Consider the following 22,862-nt stretch of genomic DNA (forward strand, 5'->3'; position numbering starts at 1 on the left):
GAGTAAGAAACTGAATATTTTAAAAGCAGCTGGAAGAAAGGGGTGACAGTGGATTAATCAGGACTATCCATGCCAAATCAGGACAGCTGGAGATTATGTCAACTGATCCAGTGGGATTACTCTAGTTGGGACAAAACCACAGAATGGCAGCAGATGATGGCCTATGTTTCCCCAAATAATAATAATAATAATAATAATAATAATAATAATAATAATAATAATAATTTTATTTGTATTTTCCCACCTCTCCCTGTGGATCTAGGCAGGATTACATCAACAAATTAACATGGTACAGATATAAAATACAATCAATAAAACACTGACATTATTATTAATTCAATAAAAGTGCTAAAACATCTAGAACATCTAAAAGATTTAGAATGCATACATCATAACCAGAAGGGAAGCATTTTATCTTAAAGATCTCCTATAAGAGGTTGGATGGATAAGCCTGCCAGAAGAGATCCATCTTAAGTGCCTTCTTAAAGGCATCTAAGGTGGTGATAAGACGGATCTCTTCTGGTGTTCTGTTCCATAGTTTGGGGGCTGTGGCCGTAAACAATTTATGGGAAGTTGACATTAACCTGGGTTTATGGTATGCTAATAAATTCTTCACAGATGTTCTGAGAATGCGGGGCGGATTGTGTAGGGAGAAGTGTTCCCTCAAGTAACTTGGGCCCAAGCCATGGAGGGCTTTAAAGGTAATAACCAACACTTTGTACTGTGCCCGGAAGCTAAACAGCAGCGAGTGAAAAGCTTTTAACACAGGTGTTATATGGTCTGACCTAGGTGTTCTGGTGACCAATCTGGCTGCTGCATTTTGAACCAATTGAAGCTTCCACACTTGGTACAGAGGTAGCCCCATGTAGAGTACATTACAGAAATCTGTGTGAGTAATAAGTCAGTGTTGGTGCACCCTATAAGTGAGGTGGAATGGTGTCCTCTGGAACATCACATCAGCTGTCATCTCAGCCAAATAGCTCAGTGACATCCTGTTAATAGATGGCCTCATAAAAGATACATTTAGACTTCCCCTAAACTACATTCTGCCCAGTCACTGTTATGCTACCGTACTGGATGCTACCATGCAAGCAGCAAATTTCCCACCTCATTTCCTTTTTAAAACAAGAAACATGTGCTTTGTTTTTAAACTGACTCACAGCTCAAGAGGTCTTATGATGATTCAGATTGGAAAATAACGATATTGATTGTATTCTGTTCTGTATTTATACAGAGAGAAGTTGAGCTTATATGCACATAAGTCACTTGGGGGTCTTTGCAGAGGTCAGAATTCTTCACTGACCTCATGCAATGCCCAAATGTCCCCTCCTCCTAAATCCCATCTTTTACTTGCTGCATCCTCTTCTGATATGGCAATTTGCTGGCTAATAGGGGGGATGGCACCAAAATTCTCTAGTGAGTCCTTGGTATCCACTGGGGTTTGGTTCCTGGACCCTCTTTGGATACCAAAATTAATGGCAGCTCAAGTTCCATTATATACAATGGTAGTGTCCCTGATATAAAATGACAAAATCAAGGTTTGCTTAAATAAAATCAAGCTGTGGGTGGCTGAATTTGTGGATAGACAGTGTCAACTGTATTCTTATAACAGGATGCAGAACAATGATGTCATTCTCCAGCACCTCTGGAGGACTCTTCTCCTGGAGAGGTCTTATGACAATAGGTCTCCAGTGACATGAACATATCTGGGTACTTCCCCCAAACTCCACTACCAGAAAATGGTCATGTTGGTTTTGATGAAGCAGGTAAAATGTGGGGCTTGGGGTTGAAGAGGGCATATGATATAATTCTGCCTGACATAACATTATACTACATCTCCCATCTCAGATGATTTCTCCAGCCTCCTGTTAAAGAGAATTTGTACTTCTTCTTTTGACTTTCTTCACATAGTCAATGGCAGCAGGGCAGGTGAGTCCCCCCAAAATAGGTGGAGTATAATATTCTAAGAGCCAGTGTAATGTAATTGTTTGAGTGTTGCACAACAATTCTGGAAAACATAGCCGAAATCCCTGCTCAGTCATAGAAACCCACTGGGTGACCTTAGGCAAGTTACACTGCCTCTGCCTCAGAGAAATTTTAGCAAAGAAAACCCTGTGATAGGTTTTCCTTAGGGTCACCATACACCAGAAACGACTTGAAGGCACACAGCAACACCTACCCCGTTTTAAGGGCACTTCTAAATATAATTTAGAAATAAAGAGCATTTCTAAATATAATTTTATCCTAGAATATATATTCATTTTTTATGAATAGCATCCTTATGTAGCTGCTCATTTTCCACAGAGTCCTTTAGCTCTATGCTATAAATATGAATTATTTGAATCCAGGAGAATGCAAAGTGACTAGCTGGATTGAAACTGATCCTCCTTTTCCACATTCTAAGCTATCCATGCATATGAATGCAAATCAGTTTGCAAAGCCCTTTGCTCAACATAGGTCTACTCTGAATCTATAGTGAAACATCAGTTTCATATAGCATGGCTCCAGTCTCCATGTATTATTGTACCTTTTTGCCCCCTGTGCCTGCCTATTACTCCCTGTAAACAGATGATTTGCAGGCATCTTTCTTGCTTTCCTTCCCTCTAACTTAGACATAATTTGCACATTTCAAATGCTGGGAAACAAATACAGAAGGGTTTGTTTCCCCCTAAATTTCAAACTGTGCAGCAACAGTTTCTATCACTAATGACAGAGGCCTATAACAACACTGAGACTTCCCATCTACAGAGGCTCAGATAAAGAAAAGTCTCAGGTATCAGTGTAGAGACCTAATTAAACAGACCAGATTTACTGATACCATCTCTGACTCCCCCGCCTAGCATACAAAAGAGAAGTCATTTATCTACCAGTAAGCTACAGGTTTTTGGAAAAAAAATGGAAGAAAGAAAGACAGCATTAAGTATTCCCTCCTCATCATGTGAATGGGGAAAAAAAAAAAAAAGAATCTGTCTGATCTAATCAGCCACACACCTTGTACTAATTTTGTATTTTTCAAGCCTGGCTTTACATAACATTCAGGTTTTTATTTCTCTTTATGGATTCAATAACTTAGAAAGGTTAAAACCCCATTAGGTATGGAGTGCTAAAAAGAAGGGGCTTATGAGGTGTCTAAACTAAAGCTGATCGGGATTAAAGGCCACTCATCTTCTGTAAATCATGGTGTGTTGATGTATGTGTGTTCTTCCATGTCTTGTTATATCAGGACAGGCTTAATTAAAACCACAGCTTCCACTAGGAGACTTACAGTATAAAACAGAAAGGAGTCGCATTGTATGCATCTTCTGCTCTCCTCTAATTATGTGAACATCATTCCCATTGTACAGTAGGTTTCTAGATGCAACTGAGTGTAAAGGAAATATGCCCCTGTAAAGGTTAAAGTGTGGAGCCTCTGGTAGAGCAAAACACAGTAGGTTATTTCAATAGAAACAGGACCAAGCTGAGTCTGGCATGTATGCTTAGAGTCTATTGGCAACCAGGCAGCTAACCCAAACTTTTGTAGAATACAACAGCAATTGAGCAATAAAAATGTTATGACAATAATACAAACCAACCTATAATGAGCAAAGACTATTTCCAAACTACAGTGGGACTGTGGTATCCATGGGGGATCCATTCCAGACCCCCTCGATGATACCAAAAACCACGGGACCTCAGGTTCTCTTGTCCCCAATGGCAGCACAGGCACCCAGCTGCACCTCCATTAGGGACAACGAGACTCCAGATATGCTCCAGTTGTCCCCAATCCTGAAAATATGAAGTTGTGACTACTATTTGGTTTATGTTGCAATAACCATGACTGCTGATCTGGTACCAAAGAACAGGAGAATTACATGAAATGATATACCAAAGTTGGGTCTCCTAACATCAACGCATATAGATTTGGGGACAGAAGAGATGGTGACGGACACACAATAGAACCTGCTTCTTAATACAGTGCAATTTCCTGGTGCGGTAACTCATATCTGTTAAATCTACAGTATATATAATGACTACGCTTCTGTGCTAAGAAACTGCCAAGGGCTAATTAATTTTTCTCAATTATCTTTTCCATTTCCTTCTTCAATCTCCCACACTATCTCTTCTCATGGAGGATTTTGCTCCAGTAATTCCACTGACAACCTTACATGGCAATGGACTGTAACTATTGCAGGCTTCCACTTGCTAATACCTTATCAATGTCAACTATTCCCTAGCTAGTGTATTAGGTCAAAACATTTTGAAAGCTTTGTTTAAGCTTCCCATGACTTACTCACTTTGCTAAAAAGCATGATGCTAACTTATCCTGTGAGCCACATGGACGGTAGATAAGTGATTTGTTCAGGGAGCTGGAACTGCAGTATCAATGAAAAGATCACAATCTGTAGCTTTGTGTTGTTTTCTAAGTTGACCCATGCCATGACAGTACAACATCAAAATACCATACAATGACATTGCCATACCAATAGACTGCATCATTTGTCAGCACGGTGTAAATGAATTGCTTGGGAATAAGTGAACAAAAGTGAATATGGCAGGTCTGAGAATATCTCACTCACCATGCATTTGTCATCAATAAATTAAAATCTATGTTTTGGAAATAAAGGAACCCACATACGGTTGTCACCTGAAACAAATTGCTTTTGGGTAGAGCTTTTTTGGACTATTGACTTTATCACATGGGGAAAATCGGTGGTTTAAACAAGCATTTTACAGTAACACTCACACAATCGCAGCTAAGATTTTCACATGACATTGTGATTAGAGAGGACATATCCCGAGAATAACCAGGAATGCTCCCTCCAGCAAAATCATTCACTGGGAAATCTCATGAATGATTTGTTGCTGGAGCATTCCTGGTTATTCCGAGGATAAGTCCTCTCTAATCACAGTGTGTGTGAAATTCTGCAGTGTAGATGCAGCCTTTGGTGAGAGCTGAATTTCAGCTTTGGAAAAGGTCCCTTGTTTGTCTTATTCCCACATAGCGGTGGAGGAAAACTGCTTATTCACAGAGCCAAATCATTGAAACCTGCTGATGATTTCCACATGGGTCTGTCTATCTCTGTCTGATGGGAGTGCATATCTTCATGCCCTTCATTCACACATGCAAAGACAAATTATCATCATCAGAAAGATTTCTGTGCAGCACTGGAGCAATATTTATACTTTGGATAGCTTCATGGAGAATCATGCTGTACATAAATAGATTTGGGTTTTCACATACAACATTTTATTTGTCCAGAAAACGTGTTATCTGTGTTGTAAACTTTTTTGTTTTGTTTTGTTTTGCACAAAGCACCCAGTTTTCTGTTCAGGAAACATGTTTTCTGTGCTGGAAATGATTTTGGGGGATTTTTATTTTGTACAGAGAAAGCATATGTATTTCTGGGCAGAATAATTTCCGAAGACATTTCTTATCACTGTGCTGTTCTTCTCAGCAAGGATTTGAACACTGAAAAAACCCTCTTATTCTGCTGGAAAACAAATAGTGATGAATAATATTTTTTTACATTCTTGCTGTGGCCTTAAGTATCATTGGCATAGTTTTATCCAGCCAGCTAGTGGTAGCCATATGTGTTTGTGCATAATGGGCCTCAGTTGGATACAGATGTTATTTAAAATATTAATTGGAATATCATAAAGGAAGCTTGTAGTATCCAAAGTACAGAGTCACAAAAGATAATGGGATATTAACATACTAAAGTACCGAACTTTCAAACAATGTGCATGCAAGCTGCAGATGTACTAAATGACACACAGAATGCAGAACCACTGTTGAAACAATATGTGTGAATTTGAATATGAGTGAATTTGAAAAAGCTTCAGTTATTGTTTGTATTTACCATTAAGGCTGCTTCTGTCAATCAAGTTTGTGTCAACTGGCCAGTAGGCCCCATCTCCATGACGACCTGCAAAAAGGAAAATGAACATCAGAACAGAATGGCAGATGAGCCAAGCCAAGGCAGACAGAGGGCCAGAGTTTTGAAAGAGTTTCAATCTGATCTTTAAACCATTGGATATTTCGAGAGGAGGCAACTCTATGTCTGCATGGGGGGAAAAAGCTGTCATAAAAACAGATTTCCAAAACAAAATATCTGAGTAGTAATAATAATTAATAATTTGTTTTATTTATATACCGCTATTCCAAAGATCATAGCAGTGAACAGCAAGTAAGCTAATTAGCAAGTAAGCTAATTTGCCCCCAACAGTCTGGGTACTCATTTTAGCGACCTCAGAAGGATGCAAGCCTGAGTCGAGCTTGGGCCCTTTTGATGGTCTTGAACTCACAACCTTGTGGTTTTGAGTGAATGGCTGCAGTACAGGCATTTAACCACTGCGCCACTAGAGTGTTTTGACTCTCCTCCTCATTCCCCACCATCCCTTTGCTCTTCAGGATTGCTAGTTTTAAAAGTGACAATATAAGGCAAGGCTTTCATTCCAAGTCAGAAAATTCTCTCTCAGAAAATGACAGGTCTGACGGCTATTTGTCCTTTAAATGACAGGCACAGTGCTGGGCATGCTTCCATTCCAGTGGCCCATGTTCTCTTACAGCTTGAGTTTTGACATTTCTTTCTAGTGCAAGTAAATTATATTATTCAACCAGCTGACAGCATGTTTCACTTAGCATCTAGTTGCTTAAGGTTCCTCCTAGCTTAGTGTATTACACTTTCCTATACAAATTCAGGCCATCGGAAGAAATCAAAATCCAGAGACCTCAGCACCAAATCTCATCCTCTGTGGGATAGTACTTGGTCATACTGTTCCAACCAAGAAACTAAAGAAAATCAGATAGAAAGTGGAAGACACAACAATTGGCATTTGCTAATGGTCAGCTTATGGATTGGAGTGGGCTTTCATTTCTACTCTCCTGTTTCCCAGCATAACTACATGATGACCATGTTCTATATAGTATGCTAAGGGGTCTTGTAGCACCTTTGAGATTAGCTGTCTGAATGCAATTGTTGTATAAGCTTTTGAAGACTTGATCTACTTCCTCAACTGCATGGAGTGAACTAGTGCCCTACAATACACTACACACATAATAATAATAATTTTCCACCTCTTCTGAATGGATTGAGGTGGGATTACAACCCATAAAATACATATAAGAACACATCAATAAAATAAAATAATTGCATTATAACTAGCTCATCATCATACAGCAATACAATTATACAGTGATCAGATAGTGGAACAGTATTTCTTACACAAGGTCAGGTGGGTAAGCTCACCGGAAGAGATCTTAAGTGCCTTCTTTAAGGCTTCCAAGGAGGCAATAAGACAGATCTCTTCTGGGAGACTATTCCATAATTTCGAAGCAGCCTCAGTGAAAGCTATTTGGGAAGTCATTAAAAATCTGGTTGGTTGACGTTCTAATAGATTCTTCCCAGTGTTCTGAGAGTGCAGGGCAGATTATGTAGGGAGAGGTGTTCCCACAAGTAACTCGGACCCAAGCCGTGTAGGGCTTTAAAAGTAATGACCAACACCTGGTATTGTGCCTGGAAGCTAATTGGCAGCCAGTGAAGAGATTTTAAAACAGGTGTTATGTGGTCAAACCTGGATGAACCGGTGACCAATCTGCCTGCTGCATTTTGAACCAATTGAAGCTTCCGAACTTGGTACAAGGTTAGCCCCATGTAGAGTGCGTTACAGAAATCAAGATGAGAGATTACCAACTGCTTCAAGGTCCTTTTGGTCCACCTAGGGACACAGTTGGAATATCAACCAAAGTTGGTACCGAGCACTCCTGGCCGTCACTTCCACTTGAGATGATAATTGTAGAGACGAATCCAGGAGTACTCCCAAACTGTGAACTTTGTCCTTTAGGGAAAGTGCGACCCCATCCAGGATTGGTTGGAAAATCTCCTTCCCCGGATTTGGGGTACCTATCACAAGTACCTCCGTTTTCTCTGGATTCAGCTTGAGTTTGTATTCCCTTATCCAGCCCATTACCGACCCAAGACAGGCATCCAGAGGAGAGATGCCATTCTTAGTCACTGCTGCAGTCGGGGACATAGAGAAGTAGATTTGGGTGTCATCAGTGTACTGATAACACCCCGCCCCATGTCTCCAGATGATCTTATCCAGCGGCTTCATGTAAATGTTAAACAGCATGGGGGACAGGATGGCACCCCGAGGGACACCAGATGTCAGCTCTCTTTTTGAAGAGCAGCTGTCTCCCACCATCACCATCTGGAATCTGCCCAAGAGGTAGGAATAGAACACTTGTTAATATCCCAGGCCCATGAGAATGATTTTGGCCAGTTTATCATATCTCCTTCTGGTTCCCAGCCTGCATAGACACATTTCAAAACTCCCTCCACCATTCATATGGTCACTCATCCACCCAGCCTGGTCTTAGGCAACATCTTTCCTCCTGCCTTTATTCCTAAACATAGGAATAATAAAATCTGAACTTGTCACATTATCATCACACTATGATTATTCCTACTGTCTTATTACAAAGGCCCTTCTTGGGCAACAGTTGACTCCAAGCATCTGAGGAAGTAGACCAAGTCTGTGAAAGCTTATGCTACAACTTCTTTCACACAGTTAGTTTCAAAGGTGCTACAAGATTCCTTTATGTACTACTATTCCAAACTAATTCAGCTATGTCTCTGAATTCTATCCCCAACTTTTACATAGTTTTCAAACATCACAGTGTTCTTCCTTTATTTTTAAATATTTTCAAGCTGCGGATGGTTGAATCCATGGAAATGAAGGGCTGTATAAGCATATGTTTTTAAAAATCAGAACTTATCATCCCCCAGATCCTCTAATAGTGCAATGCTTAACATGTTGACTTATACCCTGGGGTTACCATATTTTCAAATGTAGAAAAAAGGGACAAATTTATCAACTGTTTACCTCAAACCACAAATCACTATGATGACTGTTTCTTTGGACAGCCCTACTATATAAGCTGTGAAAAATTGCTACTAGAAATATTCCTAACTTGTACTCAAATTACAATTTTGTTACTGTATTCAAATAGTGATTTTTCCTTCTCTTTCTCCTTCCCACCTCTTTCAATAACCACTTCGCTTTTTCAGCTGCCCAATTCCATTGCTCCATAGGCTTCCTCTACCACCAGGCTGGGCTAGCTTGTCTTCTCCCTCTGGGTTTGTCTCCTTCTCTGCCCTGATTCTCTATCTCTCCAGTACTTTGCTGGGCTGGGCTCCATTTCTTCTCCTAGCAGAGATCTCAGTGGTGCAGGTGAGATAGTAATAAGGAGGTGGCATCAATGGGCAAGAGGCAATACAGCAGTGGGCAGTTTTAAAATCCCCAAATATTTAAAAAAAACCTTCTTGGATAAAAATCATATCTGAAAAAGAGGACATGTCTGGGGAAAGGAGGAGATATGGTAACCCTATTATAGCAAACTGCACTAATTTCAATGGTATCTGCTCCCAGGCCACAGTATGTGTGCCTGCAATCCAGCTCACAGCACTTTGTTAATTAGAACTGTGGCAGAATGCTAATAAAGTTGTTAGCTTGTTATAACTGAAGAGATCACAAACTGATCACCCGTGAGGTTGGACCCCACCAATCTTAAACATCAATAAAGCTGAGTAATGTACCATGATGACACTGTGGTCATAGGGGGAATCATTTATCTTTCCATGACTTGACAAGGAAAAAAATTACTGGGAAAAAATAGAAAAAAGAAAGGAAGGAAAGAAAGAAAGGAAAGGAAAAGAAGAAGAAAAAGTACTTTTTTGCCACTACTCAGAAAAAACATCACCAATGACTCTGTAGCTATCTTTGATTTATTAATTTATTATTATTATTATTATTAAACTTGGGAGAATTCTTGACCATTTCACAGTATAACCTGCCCACCAAGAATCCCCACACAGATTAAACCTTCTAATATTTCTTCTTATACCTCTGGTTCATGTTTTCCAAATATATGAATTATTTTTTGGTGTGTGTGATGAACTTTTCAAACAGTTGTGATTTCTGGGTTAGGTGGTATGCTACCAGGGAAAAGTAGATTAGATGTTGGTGATCAGTCACAAGATCTTTCATCTTTCCTCCCCTTTATCATTTCATACTGGGGTGGGCAGGAGAAGGATTTGTATCCAGATGATTGTGCTGGGTTTAGATGGAGGTATAAACCATTTCACCATACCAATTTCCCAACAAAAACCACACAGCCCTGAACAGCTGTCATTTATCCCTATGTCAGATTTGCCCATATTATATTGGGCACACTACCCCCATGTTATCATAAAACACATGAGTATACACCATGAAATGAGTTTAGGGGATGTTTACCAGCAGCCTGTACTTTTCTAGGTAGATCTAAAGTATGCTTTGAGAACTATGGTGTTAAGGAGTAGTTACATTTCATACACAAGTGCCTGCAGCTTAGGTACATTTAAAATTATTCTTCTTTTACTGCATTGCCTATCAATATGTGAAGTACTTTGGTATGAAAGGCACAATTAAGAATGTAAGGTCATTATCATCACAGGTGCTTTCAGCATAATCAACTTCTCAATCAAGTTAATTGCAGAGCCATTGGCACTTGATCCTCAGTGAAAGAGTAAAGTTGCACAGTGTTGAGTCATAATGACTGGAAGAGGAGAGCAAATTGACCATTTTGTGCCTATAAGCAAAATATGGGGTGTTCTTTTACTTTGTTTACGTACATATTTTTTGTTCTTCTGGATTGGATTGAATGCTACTCCTGTTGAACTTGCACTTTTTATAGTATTTTCCAAAAATGTTTTCATCTCCAAATTTCAAAGGCAAAACGGAGCATTCAAAACCAGTGGCTAGATGGAAATACACGGAAGCAATGTCTTGGTCAGCTCAGACATTTTGATACCCTCAGCAACAAGGCATTACTAGGAACTCTTCCTTTTGTAATCCAAAGTGTTTTGGAGTGATTTGTTCTGGAGTGGGCAAGATCCATGAGCTTTACAAAAGATCTGTTCCAGGTGGTGATGAAGTTTGCCACATTTAAAAAAACATAGGGAGAGATCAGCATAGCCACTTTCATTTTTAGACTCCCTTTAGGGATGTTGCTATAGGGTCTGTCATGATGAGGGCCTGAACATCAAAAATTGCCACATCACCACTGACCTCTCCCATTCTATGTACAAAGTCAACTGAAACTTCTTCAGAAGTGGCAATTGGAGAGGATTGTCCATTGCATCTGAAGACAGTTGTCGAGCTTAGAATATGTAAGTCAGGCCTCATGACCCATAGCATTCTATTCCACCATTTTGCTGCCACCTCCATCTGTCACTTGAGACAACAACCTTAGCCAGAAGGTAGAACTGTCCCAGAGTGCTGTTGACTTACAAACTCTAGCTGGCACCACTCCATTCCAACTTTGCTTAACCATGGATTCCTGCCCTGAATTTTCTTTTCTAGAAGTTGGGGCAGGGAATTACATCGGTGTATATCAGACGGTGCTTACCGCGTCATTTCAGGAACATTTGCGACGTGATACAGCTTCCAACAATCCGCATTCACGTGTTAACGTCAATGTTTTATCAGACGCAATTTCTTTGTACAGACCTGCTTCAGGAAAGCTTGAGAAACACTTCCGAAGTGACCCCTCCATATTTTAAAGTCGGGTGGAAAGTGCACTCAGAGAATTCGCATTGATGTTCATTTCTATTCCATGGCACTTTGTCCTCGTATGGAATGCAAAATTCTAACTGGTCAGGTTTCACGCTGCAAATTTACCGGGTCTCAATTTCCTATGATGCAGCGCTGAAGAATTCCCCCATTCACCTCCGGAGCAACTGGCACTTCCGGGGGCCGCATTTCGCAGCGGAAAGGCTCATAATTTTCATGAAGGCAAAGGGAAGGAAGCTTGACCCGGCTCCTTTTCCTTAGGTTAGGCAGCTAGGTACGCTATAATAACAATAACAATAACAACTTTCTAACGGAGAACTGGCTAAAATACCCGAAAATAAGCAACTGTAGTGATGGAATGGATATTAAAGACCCTGCTTTATATAAATAAAATTAGAATACCATACCTATAACTGTTATTTATTTATTTAACTGATTTTTTTTACATGTTGTTAATTTGGATAACCTTTGTATGTTTATTTATATATGTGAGTTAAATGACTGTATTCACGCGAAAACTCAGCGTTAAAACATTCGCGCGATAACTTGACACAGTAAATGGAAACATTCGCTGCCCCCGGAAGCAAAAAGGTGTGTAGACGCTCCCTGTCCTCACTGAGCATGCGCATTACTACTGGATCTTATTTCTGATATGTTGTAGCTGTCTCTAGTGTAATAAAACAATGCTCTCTCACTCCGCTTTGCGTGAATTCGCAGCGAAATACACGAACTGACACCTCTCCTTAACTTTGATGGAAGTGTGACCAGTGTGATACACAATCACGCTTAAACGTTAATTCGCACTGAGGAACAGACTTGACTGTGGATATTGTGTGGAAAAACATTGCGCTTTTACTTGCAAGATCAGGATTGACTGCGGATATTCCACCACATCTGATATACTTCATAGTTTTATAAAGTGAACAGTTTAGGAAGTAATGTATTTAATTTTAAAATGTATGAGTTATGGATTTTCATTCCAGTCTGCTGAAACCACCTACAATCACCAAATAAAGCCCACTACACATTTAGTATATTTTAGAGACTTTTTATAATGGAAATGTTCCACTGGAACGCAAAAGGCTCTCTGGTTTATGCACAGAAACAGAAGAAATTGAACTTGTTTGTTTTTATTTCCAACATTTTGACAAACAGCGTAGCTAAAAATCAAATAGCCTTCTGGTCGGAAGTTTTCTGACCGAGGAAAATGGCGCCCCTCAGCACTGAACGGGAACAGCTTGGCACCGGGGGATGGAATGGGGCCTTTTGGAGGATGCTTTGGTGTGTGATAAAATCTGTTTTTGCAGGTCGCGCACGCACACAAACATCCTCTTCCCGTACCCATAACAGAGGAAAAAACGGGTGCAATAAAGTTCCTGGTCTCCAGAGTTCTCATACAATACTCAAACCACTATACCATGCTGTCCCCTATAATCCTTCCAAAAGACATGTTCAGACACAGGTATGCAAGTGCCATTTCCTCATAGGCCCTCTAAGAAATTCCCAACTTCTACTTCTATTTGCTGGACCCAGGATTCAGTGTAAATGGAGAGGGTGAGGGAAGACAGATGAATTTCTGATGTTTGGTATGGGGAAAAGGAAAAGGAATGTTAGGAGAAATATAAGAACAGGTGTCAAGGTGGGGAAAGGATTGTAGAAAAGAAGAATGGTAGGATGGAGAGAAAAGAAAGAACAGAGGGAAAGATAAAGAACACCAGGAGAGGTGACCAAAGTATTTTTAACATCTGTGGCTGCATCTGCACTGCAGAAATAATGCAATTTGACACCACTTTAACTGTCATGGCTCCATGCTACGGAATGGTGGGATTTGAAATTTGTGAGATATTTTGCCTTCTTGGTCCGAGAAATCTTGTACCACAACAAACTACAAACACCAGGATCTCATAGCAAGAACCCATGGCAGTTGAACTTGTTTCAAATGGAATTATTTCTACAGTGCAGAAGCTTCTGTGAGTAAACAAATTAAATAAAATGTGGTGGCAGGGAAAAGCTAAGTAAACGAAGTATTCTGTAAAAAAAAAAAAAGGACTTATTCCAAATACAAACTGATGTGCTTCTAGGAAAAATGAGATATAAGTACTAGGACCCATGATTATACGTGAAGAATTGGGATATTAATCTGTGTTCCTGCTTGTAAGACAGGCATAGTTCTTTTGGGTAATTAAACTGGAATAAAATTGCCTATGCTCTATAACCACAGTTTGTAGAAAACAACTGCAAGAGTCACCTCAAAATGAGATTGATTTAATATAGTCTGAAGCTTTGTTACTTGCTATGACTGAGTGAACAATCTGCAAAATATTTGAGGGAATGCAGGATTCATTCCTAGAGATAATAGGGATCCATTTCAAAAAGGCTTTAGGCTGTGTGTGCATACTGGGGCTTTTGACACATTCCCTTTCTTTCACATTTAATGAAGTGAAAGTCTCTTTTATAGTGTACTGTTTATCTCTGTGGGCACCACAGGTGTTGAAAGTGACTTTAGTGTCATATGGAGAATTTTTATTCAATGGTCAGAATCAATGGAAGAAGAAGAGAAGTGAAGCATTTCTGTCATTTGGTCTTTTGAAAGTAATCAGGCAGAACAAACCTAACTCTCCAAGCAAAGTGCTTCCAGACTGGAACATTTGAAATATCTATAGCCCAGGGTTCCAGGATTTCACTGACAGGACAGAATAGAGATAAGATTGCTACTCATCTCTTCTTCTTCCATCCTTTTAAAAATGCAGATTCCTGAATTGAAACTAGGAGTCCCCATCTCCTCCACTATCATGCTCTTCCCCTCTTTCCTCTTCCTGATGTTAACACTCAAAAGGAAGACTATCTGAAAGATCTTATCTCCCCATATGTGCATGTCAGAATCTTGCAATCTTTGGTGGAGGGATATCTTGTCTAGACTAGACAGAGCCTTCTCAGTGATGGCTAAGGAACTCTTTCTCAAGGGAGGCTTGGTTTGATTTACTGTGCCTGGGGCAAAGACTATAAGAGATTCTAGTACATACGAACAGGGTAAACATTGACTTAGTGCTTCTTATAAGAAGGGTTGTCAGAAGTTCCGAAAGAAAGGCAGAAATTGTACTTAACCCACTAAATAAACCCATTGATGAATATAGGATTCAGCTTCCACGCTTTTCATCATCTGTGGGAGGATCCCCATGGATGGGAAGGGGACCCATCATTTAATAATATTTTGAGCTTTTGCATTATGCAATTTTTTAAAGATGCATTTGTTTAAACTTTTGTGAGGTAAAAAAGCACAACAGCAACAACACGACAGTGACCAAAATTCTATCTCAAGTACATAGCTATGTAACCAGCATAGTTACAAAGCTAAGAAGTGTATCTTGGCTTGATCCTCCCCCGGAAATCCCACATACTGGGTAGCAGCTGCTGGGACTGATGCAGGTCTATTTTCCTGTTGACTAAGAAAAAGTGCACTAGTGTTCCCGCCTGTCCTATGAGCGATCTCCATTGTGACAGGCAGAAGCAGTTCCCTGTCATCATTCCTCTTCATATCAGAGATTGCTCACACAAGGGGTGGAGGGGATTGCTGCTTCCCACTTGACAGGTTGCAGCAGCTGCTGCCTGGTAAGTATGGACTAGTGGCCTTCACCATCCCTAAAGGAGGAAATATATAGGGATTGTGACTATGAACCAGTCAGTAATGTGTAATCCTAGGTTATGCAGTTATAACTGCCTTAGGGAATTCTAGTCTTTAATAATAATAATAATAATAATAATAATAATAATAATAATAATAAGCAGAGTGAAGGGGAAAGCCAGAGAGCCAGTGTATTGGTTTGAGCATTGGAATACGACTCTGGAGAACAGGGTTTGAATCCATACTCAGCCATGGAATCCTCCCCCCACCAGGTAACCTTGGGCAAGTCTCATTTTTTCAGTCTCAGAGGAAGGCAAAAGCAAACCTCCTCTTACCAAATCTTGCCAAGAAAATCTTGTGATAGACTTGCCTTGGGTCACCAGAATTTGGAAATGATTTGAAGACACAGACCAACAACAAGGGGGAAGCTCTAGACATCTAGGGCCAAACGCAAAGAGTACTCAGCAATGGTTCTCCTTCATCTTGGAGAGAACTGACCAGTGGGATACCACAGGGTTCTGTCCTGGGCCCATTGCTACTCAAAATCTTTATCAATGGTTGGATGAAAGAATAGGGAACATACCTATCAAATTTGCAGGTGATAACAAATTAGGAGGAATAGTTAATACTCCATTGGACAGGATGAAAATTCAAAATGACCTTAATAGATTAGGAAGCTGGGCCAAAGCTAACAAAATGAATTTCAATATGTAGAAATGTAAGGTACTGCACTTAGAGGGGGGAAATGAAATGCCTAGATATAGGATCGGCAATACCTGGCTTAATGAGACTTCATGTGAAAGAGATCTAGGAGTCCTAGTAGACCACAAGTTGAACATGAGTCAGCAATGTGATGTGGCAGCTAAAAAGGCCAATGCAATTCTCGGCTGCATCAATAGAAGTATTCCAGGTGAGGCCTGACTAGGGTTGCCATAACCCGGCTGCAACCGGGATTTTCCCGGTTTTGGCGGCACCTGCCCGCTCCTGTCACGGGTGCCGCCAAAATCCGGGACAACCCCGGTTGCAGCGGGGTTGCGCTGCAACCCACGGGGCCTCGCTGCCCTCCTCCACCTCGCATGGCAGAGCGGAGGAAGAGGAGGGCAGCGAGGCCTGGGGTGGAGGAGACGAAGGAGGAAGCGGCGCCTCCTGTGCGTGGCCATACCACCCTCCCCACCTCCCTGCGGCCCCATGGAGACTGAGAAGGAGGGGAGGCCCTGGCGATCACCAGCAGCCCAGCGCCCTCTTTCCCGGCCTACTCAGAGACCGAGAAGGAGGGGAGGCCCTGGCGATCGCCAGCGACCCAGCGTCCTCTTTCCTGGCCTCCGAGGAGACCGAGGCCTCTGCAGAGGCTGGGAAGGAGCTTGCGGGGCCGCCAGTGGTTTAATTATGAAATGTAGGACACGTTTTTTTTTTAAATGGAGGCTCCTTTAAAAAAAAGTGTCCTACATTTCATAATTTTGTCCTACATTCGTCCCGGTTTGGAGGTCCTGATTTATGGCAACCCTAGGCCTGACCAAAGCAGAATACATTGGCACTATTACTTCTAGGCACTATTGTCTAAATCAAGGAAAGTAATAGTGCCGATGTATTCTGCTTTGGTCAGGCCTCACCTGGAATAGTCTGTCCAGTTCTGGGCACCACAGTTCAAAAAGGATGTTGACATGTCCAGAGGAGGATGACTAAAATGGTGAAAGCTCTGGAAACCATACCCTATGAGTAGAGACTTAGGAACCTGGATATGTTTAGCCTGGAAAAGAGATGGTTAAGAGGTGATATGATAGCTCTCTTTAAATATCTGAAGAGATGTCATATTGAGGATGGACAGAATAGGACCTGGAACAATGGATGCAAGCTACAGGAAAAGAGATTCCACCTCAACATTAGGAAGAACCTCTTGACAGAAAGAGCTGTTTGACAGTTGAACACACTCCCTCAGAGCATGGTGGAATCTCCTTTGGAGGTCTTTAAACAGAAGCTAGGTGGCCATCTCTCAGGGTGCTTTGATTGTGATTTCCTGCATGGCAGGGGTTGGACTGGATGGCCCTTGTGGTCAATGAAAAGAATAATAACCATAAGTGGCTGGACATTCAATCCCAGAATCACCACTTCTGGAGGCATAAATGAAAAAAAGGAAATCATGGGGGAGAAGGTTCTGGGAGAGCCTAGGGGCTTGGGGGACAAAAAAAACGGTGTTGGAGCTGCATGTAGCTGATAGGACACACAATTCCTAACTCAGCTTTGAATAGCAAACAAGGTCTTGCTGCCCTGTTTTGAGGGAAGCATTTCAGTTCCATTTAGTGGCAAAGAATGTCTGTTGAAAAAAGAGGATGCTGCTACATTGATGTGCTGTGTGGGGACTTCCAACAAGGTGGCAGTTATGTGATGCTAGCTAGATAGGCCTTTGGTCTGATTCCTGTGCATCTTCTTATACTAACAGATAGTAAGTATTCAGTACCTTGGAGAGCTCCTCCTCCTGGACTGGAACCCAGGGGAGATTCACCGCTCCATAGACATCCATGCCCTCAGATACCAGTTTCTGCTTCAGATAGTATCAGAAGCAGCAGTACTTGAAGTGTCTCGCTGAGTATGCTTTGCAGTAGGAATAATATATCAGACTTGAGCTTTGTTGATCCAAGATTGTGTCTGAGAAGCTAATTCTGCAAGACATCACTGTTTGCCATTAAAAATAGTATGCAGAGTTTCTTGCTAATTCTGCTTTGCTAGAATATTTGCTAGAATAAATATGCAAATAGATGAAAATGGAGAATTACTCCAAGACTGAAATCATCCATGTTTATGAATGGGCATATGGATATAGTGGCAGAGAATTATTCTAAAAGTGCTAGCACCATTGTATGCTTATTCAAGCAGAAGACCCACTACAGCCAGTGAAACTTACTCCCAGATAAATGTACACAAATTTGTAGCCTAAGGCTATGATAATTCCAGTGGCTTTCTGATCTCTTAAATCATCTTACACTTGCTGCACTTTTTTTTTTGAAAAAGAAGAATAAATAAGAAAGACATCCAATTATATCTGATTATCTCCATTTCCTGCTGAGTATTCTCACTGTAGGCGAGCTTTCTAGTTTCTTAGTTCTGAGAATGTTGCCTTTTCATCTGCTTCATAAAAATCAGAGGCAACCAAAACCTTCTGGGGAGACAGGCAAATATGCATCAGTTATAAATGCTCTGTATCTCGCTTTCTCTCATCCTCATGCTTTTAGAAGATACCAAAGCCAGGAGGAAATGTGTTGCTTTGTTAAAGAAAAATAGCTTTGAAATCCATCCAAATCTCTCCTTACTGCACCACCATGGCATTCCACTTTGCATCCTTTCTCACATATAGCAAAAGCCCAGGGCTAAGAGAAGAATCGGAAGAAGTGGGAGAAAAAAAAACCCCAATGAGACATCTTTCTGTTATCACAGCATGGAATGAGAGGCCTGTCTGAATGCTGGCATTAGGCAATAGATGTAACTTGCAGTGGTTTCCCCACCAGCTGAGAAGAAGCATTGTGACAAACAAGACCAGGCAGTTTCTGATTTTCAGTCAAACAAAACTGAGCAGAGGAGGCAGTTTTTGCTTCACATAGCCAAGCAACTCCATGCTTACTGTAATCCAAACACAGCACAGGTCAAATTACAGTTTTGGGTTGTTGTCCTTTTACTTCTTTTTATATACAAAATAAAACCCCAGGCAAGATTTCTGCTGCCTTACAAATACCACTTTTTTCCAAAAATGCAAACAATTACCATGCTGTTTATTCATGAAATTAAAATTAGGAAGGCGTAAAATGGGTAGATTCCATAAATAAGATCAGAGCATGGTCAAGATAGCAAAAGGTATAAAGGAGGAAGAACATACAAGCTCAGAGAGGTCACAGTCCTTTGCTTTTGCCCAAAAGTACTGGGAAAGAAAGATTCTGTCTCCTCCTGTCCTCTCCTCCTTGCTATGTACAGTACATGCAGACTGGCACTTTGAACTCAGTTTGCAACAGGTGGGAATAAAGGGAGAAAGTGGAAGGAGGAGACTGAAGCTGGGAAATTCTAAAAGCATCTGAAGAAGTGAGATGAACAAGATTAGATTCAGATTACTAGGACTGTCCCTGACAATCTGAACAATTAAATATATGTTGGTAGGATACAGGCCTTAATTTTAGCTTAGGTCTTAATGTGATAGCCTACATTGAATTGCTAGTTAGAATGGAAGGAGAAACAGTGCATCAATTGCTGAAGGGTAAGTCAACATTTTTGTAAATCCCTTTGATTTAAAGAGTCTACCATAGCTGACACTATCCATTGGATTTGGACCACTATATCTCAAAAAACAACAACTAGAGTTTGGAAAAGATAGATATTTTGTTCTAGAAATCTCAGAATCCTTCAGCTAACTATTGGATGTGTTGGACTAGGGAGTCTAAAATCTGTATTGCAACATAACTTTTCCACGCTCTGCAAATAACACAGGTTGGTCTTTTTCTGCTAATGGTTTTAAGTACCCATGTTTTGGCCCTTGCTACTGTTACTTCATTTTGTGATCATCTTTATTACTCCAACAGTGTACCATTTTTTTCCTTAAAGGAATCAAAGGAATTAATGTCTTAGTACACTGCTGCACAAAAACCTTCACTGTGGAGCAACAGAATTGTACACTTTGGTATAATTATTTCACAAGAAAAACAAATTCATTATGAAAACAGCTGTCTTAAAGAAAAGCTAAAAGCATCATGAAGTCTTTGTAAAACTCTGCTGAAGAGACCTTACCTTTGTTGTTGCTGTGTGCCTTCAAGATGTTTCTGACTTATGGTGGCTCTAAAGAAAACCTATGGTGGGCTTTTCTTGGCAAGTTTTATTTAGATAGTTGGCCTTTGCCTTCCTCTGAGGATGAGAGAGTCACCCAGTAGGTTTCCACAGCCATGCAGGGATTAGACCCTGGTTTCTAGTGTTGTACTGTAACTCTCAAATCACTATACTATGCTGGCTCTCTAGACCTTGCCTAGGCAACTGGAAAAAGATGATATATGAAGGAGCTGAGTGCATGGAGAACCGTGCAGTAGACACCAAGCAAATGAGTGGCTTTTATTATTGTACCTAATATAATTAGATGTCAAGGTAAAGATCAAATCAAAGAAGGAATTGCATTCAGACAATAGTGTATTAAGCACCTTGAAACTAATGAAGGGAACTGATTTAATAAACACGAAATTAAAATCAAGGTGGAAATAATGTAAGCCTACAGAGAGGGAGGTCATGTCTATCATTCTTAGCAAGGGAGTGGGGTTAGAGAAGGAGAACCTTTTGCCATTGACAAAATGGACCTCTCCTCACAGAGATGTCTCCAATAATTACTATTAGATGAATTGCTACCTATTCTGGACTTCTTATAAAAAGTTTTCCAAATAACATATACACTCAGGATGTTTGGTCTCTGACTACAGGCTTCTTGGAAGCAGGGTTTGAAGGCACCAGTTTAGCCTTTCTCCAATATCCCTGCCCAGGAACAGTGAGGTACACTGCCCCAGAACAAGGAGGTTTCATAGAGATGTAATTAATAAGGATGCAGAGGGACTAGATCTCACAGAAACAATGCTTGAAATAAAGTGAATTGTGGTGCCCAGAACTGGACACAGTATTCTAGGTGAGGCCTTACCAAAGCAGAATAGAGTATCACTACTATTTCCCTTGAATACTAATAAATAAATGTAATGAAATGCATAGATATGAAAGTGAAAAAACCAAGACAGGTTGGTGATATCGTATAGTAGCAGCAGTAATAGTAGCAGCAGCAGATGGTTAAAAAAAACCCACTACACAATAAGAACCCATCAGCACAACCCAGCAATTTTGGTATTGATGACATTCATTCTGAACTCCTTCTTGTTGTTTGCACATCATTTTAAAAAGAGTTTTCAGTTCTAGACACATGGGTGTTACCTGTGCATACAGGACGGGGGATACCTGTCTTAAGGAGACTAAGTATGAAAGAGATCTAGGAGTCCTAGTAAACCACAAGTTGAACATGAATCAATAATGTGATGCAGCAGCTAAAAAGGCCAATGCGAGTCTAGGCTGCATCAATAGAAGTATAGTGTCTAGATCAAGGAAAGCAATAGTGCCACTCTATTCTGCTCTGGTCAGGCCTCACCTGGAATACTGTGTCCAGTTCTGGGCACCACAATTCAAAAAGGATGTTGACAAATTGGAGCGCGTCCAGAGGAGGGTGACTAAAATGGTGAAGGGTCTGGAAACCATGCCGGATGAGGAACAACCTAAAGAGCTGGAGATGTTTAGCCTGGAGAAGAGAAGGTTAAGAGGTGATATAATCACTCTCTTTAAGTATTTGAAGGGGTGTCACATTAAGGATGGAGCAAGCGTGTTTTCTGCTGCTCCAGAGACTAGAACACAGAACAATGGATGCAAGCTGCAGGAACAGAGATTCCACCTCAACTTTAGGGTGAACTTTCTGACAGTAAGGGGTGTTAAACAGTGGAACACACTCCCTTGGAGTCTCCTTCTTTGGAGGTGTGGTGATCCCTGGAGCCAAGCAGCCACACACAGCCCCTCTGTCGTGGCTCTTACTCCCAGGGAGTCCCTTAAACTTTACCTTAGAGTCTCCTAGGTCTCCATTCCCGCTCCCTGCTGAGCTGAATGAGACCCCTTGAGGTTCTCTAGTCTTCGCTGCCACCACCCAGTGAATCAATGACCTATGTCTCCCTAAGCACACACTGGGACTTGCTAGGGATGTCTAGTTTCCTTTTCCTTGCTAACTTAAAACAACCAGTAACCGAGCTAAGACGTGTGTACAGGAGCAGAGAGAGACAGCAGATATTTTTAAAGAAAGATATTTATTTTAAAGAAACAGAATAGAGTAGAAAGATATCATTCATGCAAAGCCTCCTTGCTTTGCATGTCAGAAAAACACAGTTACGAAGATGTTCATTTCAGACAAGCTATTAGGTAAACATAACAAACCTAAACGCACTAGCTAACACATTTCCTAGCTACTCACACAGTGATGGGATTTGCAGTTCGTGATGAGTTTCTGGATGCAGGGAGCTGGCTTCTTGCCAACTCCACCTGCATTCCTCACAGCCGGTTCCCCAGATACACAGAGAACAAAGAAAACATATGGTCCCCCCCCCCCCAGAGGAGGAAGGGAGAGACAATGGACCACATGGCCCTCAAGGGCCTTTTAAAGGCCTCTGAGGGAATGTTCTTGAATTTCGCGGTTCCACTCTCTGATTGGTCAGTTAGACCTTACATCAGCTATGATGTCACAGCTCATTAGCATGTGATGTCAGCTCTCATTAGCATGAACCTTCCCCCAGATTAAACAAATGACTGGAGGGCCCAGTAATTACAGGAGGTCTAAACAGAGTCTCGATGGCCATCTGTCGGGGATGCTTTGATTGTGATTTCCTGCATGGCAGGGGGTTGGACTGGATGGCCCTTGTGGTCTCTTCCAACTTTACAATTCTATGATTCTATTAAAAACAAGTTGCTTCTACAATGATGACTATACCAACAAGGTTTTACTTATTGGACATGGAGTAGAAGAAGACATGTTGTGAAAACTCATCTTATTAGGCTATGGCTACTTGGCTCCTAGTATTTCTCCCTGCCCTCAAGTGAATAAGAATGAGAC

The 22,862-nt window shown here is 41.0% G+C and overlaps 1 protein-coding gene across 1 annotated transcript in view; it reads right to left on the bottom strand.

The window, feature by feature from the left end:
• Positions 1–22,862, bottom strand: part of DCC (DCC netrin 1 receptor) — a 401,229-nt gene that overhangs the window by 88,655 nt on the left and 289,712 nt on the right. Inside the window, exon 16 of the mRNA XM_042447857.1 lies at positions 5,841–5,906. Within this exon, the coding sequence (XP_042303791.1) occupies positions 5,841–5,906 (66 nt within the window). The remainder of the gene's footprint in view (positions 1–5,840; positions 5,907–22,862) is intronic.

This window comes from Sceloporus undulatus, chromosome 2 (assembly GCF_019175285.1).
Source record: "Sceloporus undulatus isolate JIND9_A2432 ecotype Alabama chromosome 2, SceUnd_v1.1, whole genome shotgun sequence".
Classification (NCBI taxonomy): Eukaryota; Metazoa; Chordata; class Lepidosauria; order Squamata; family Phrynosomatidae; genus Sceloporus; species Sceloporus undulatus.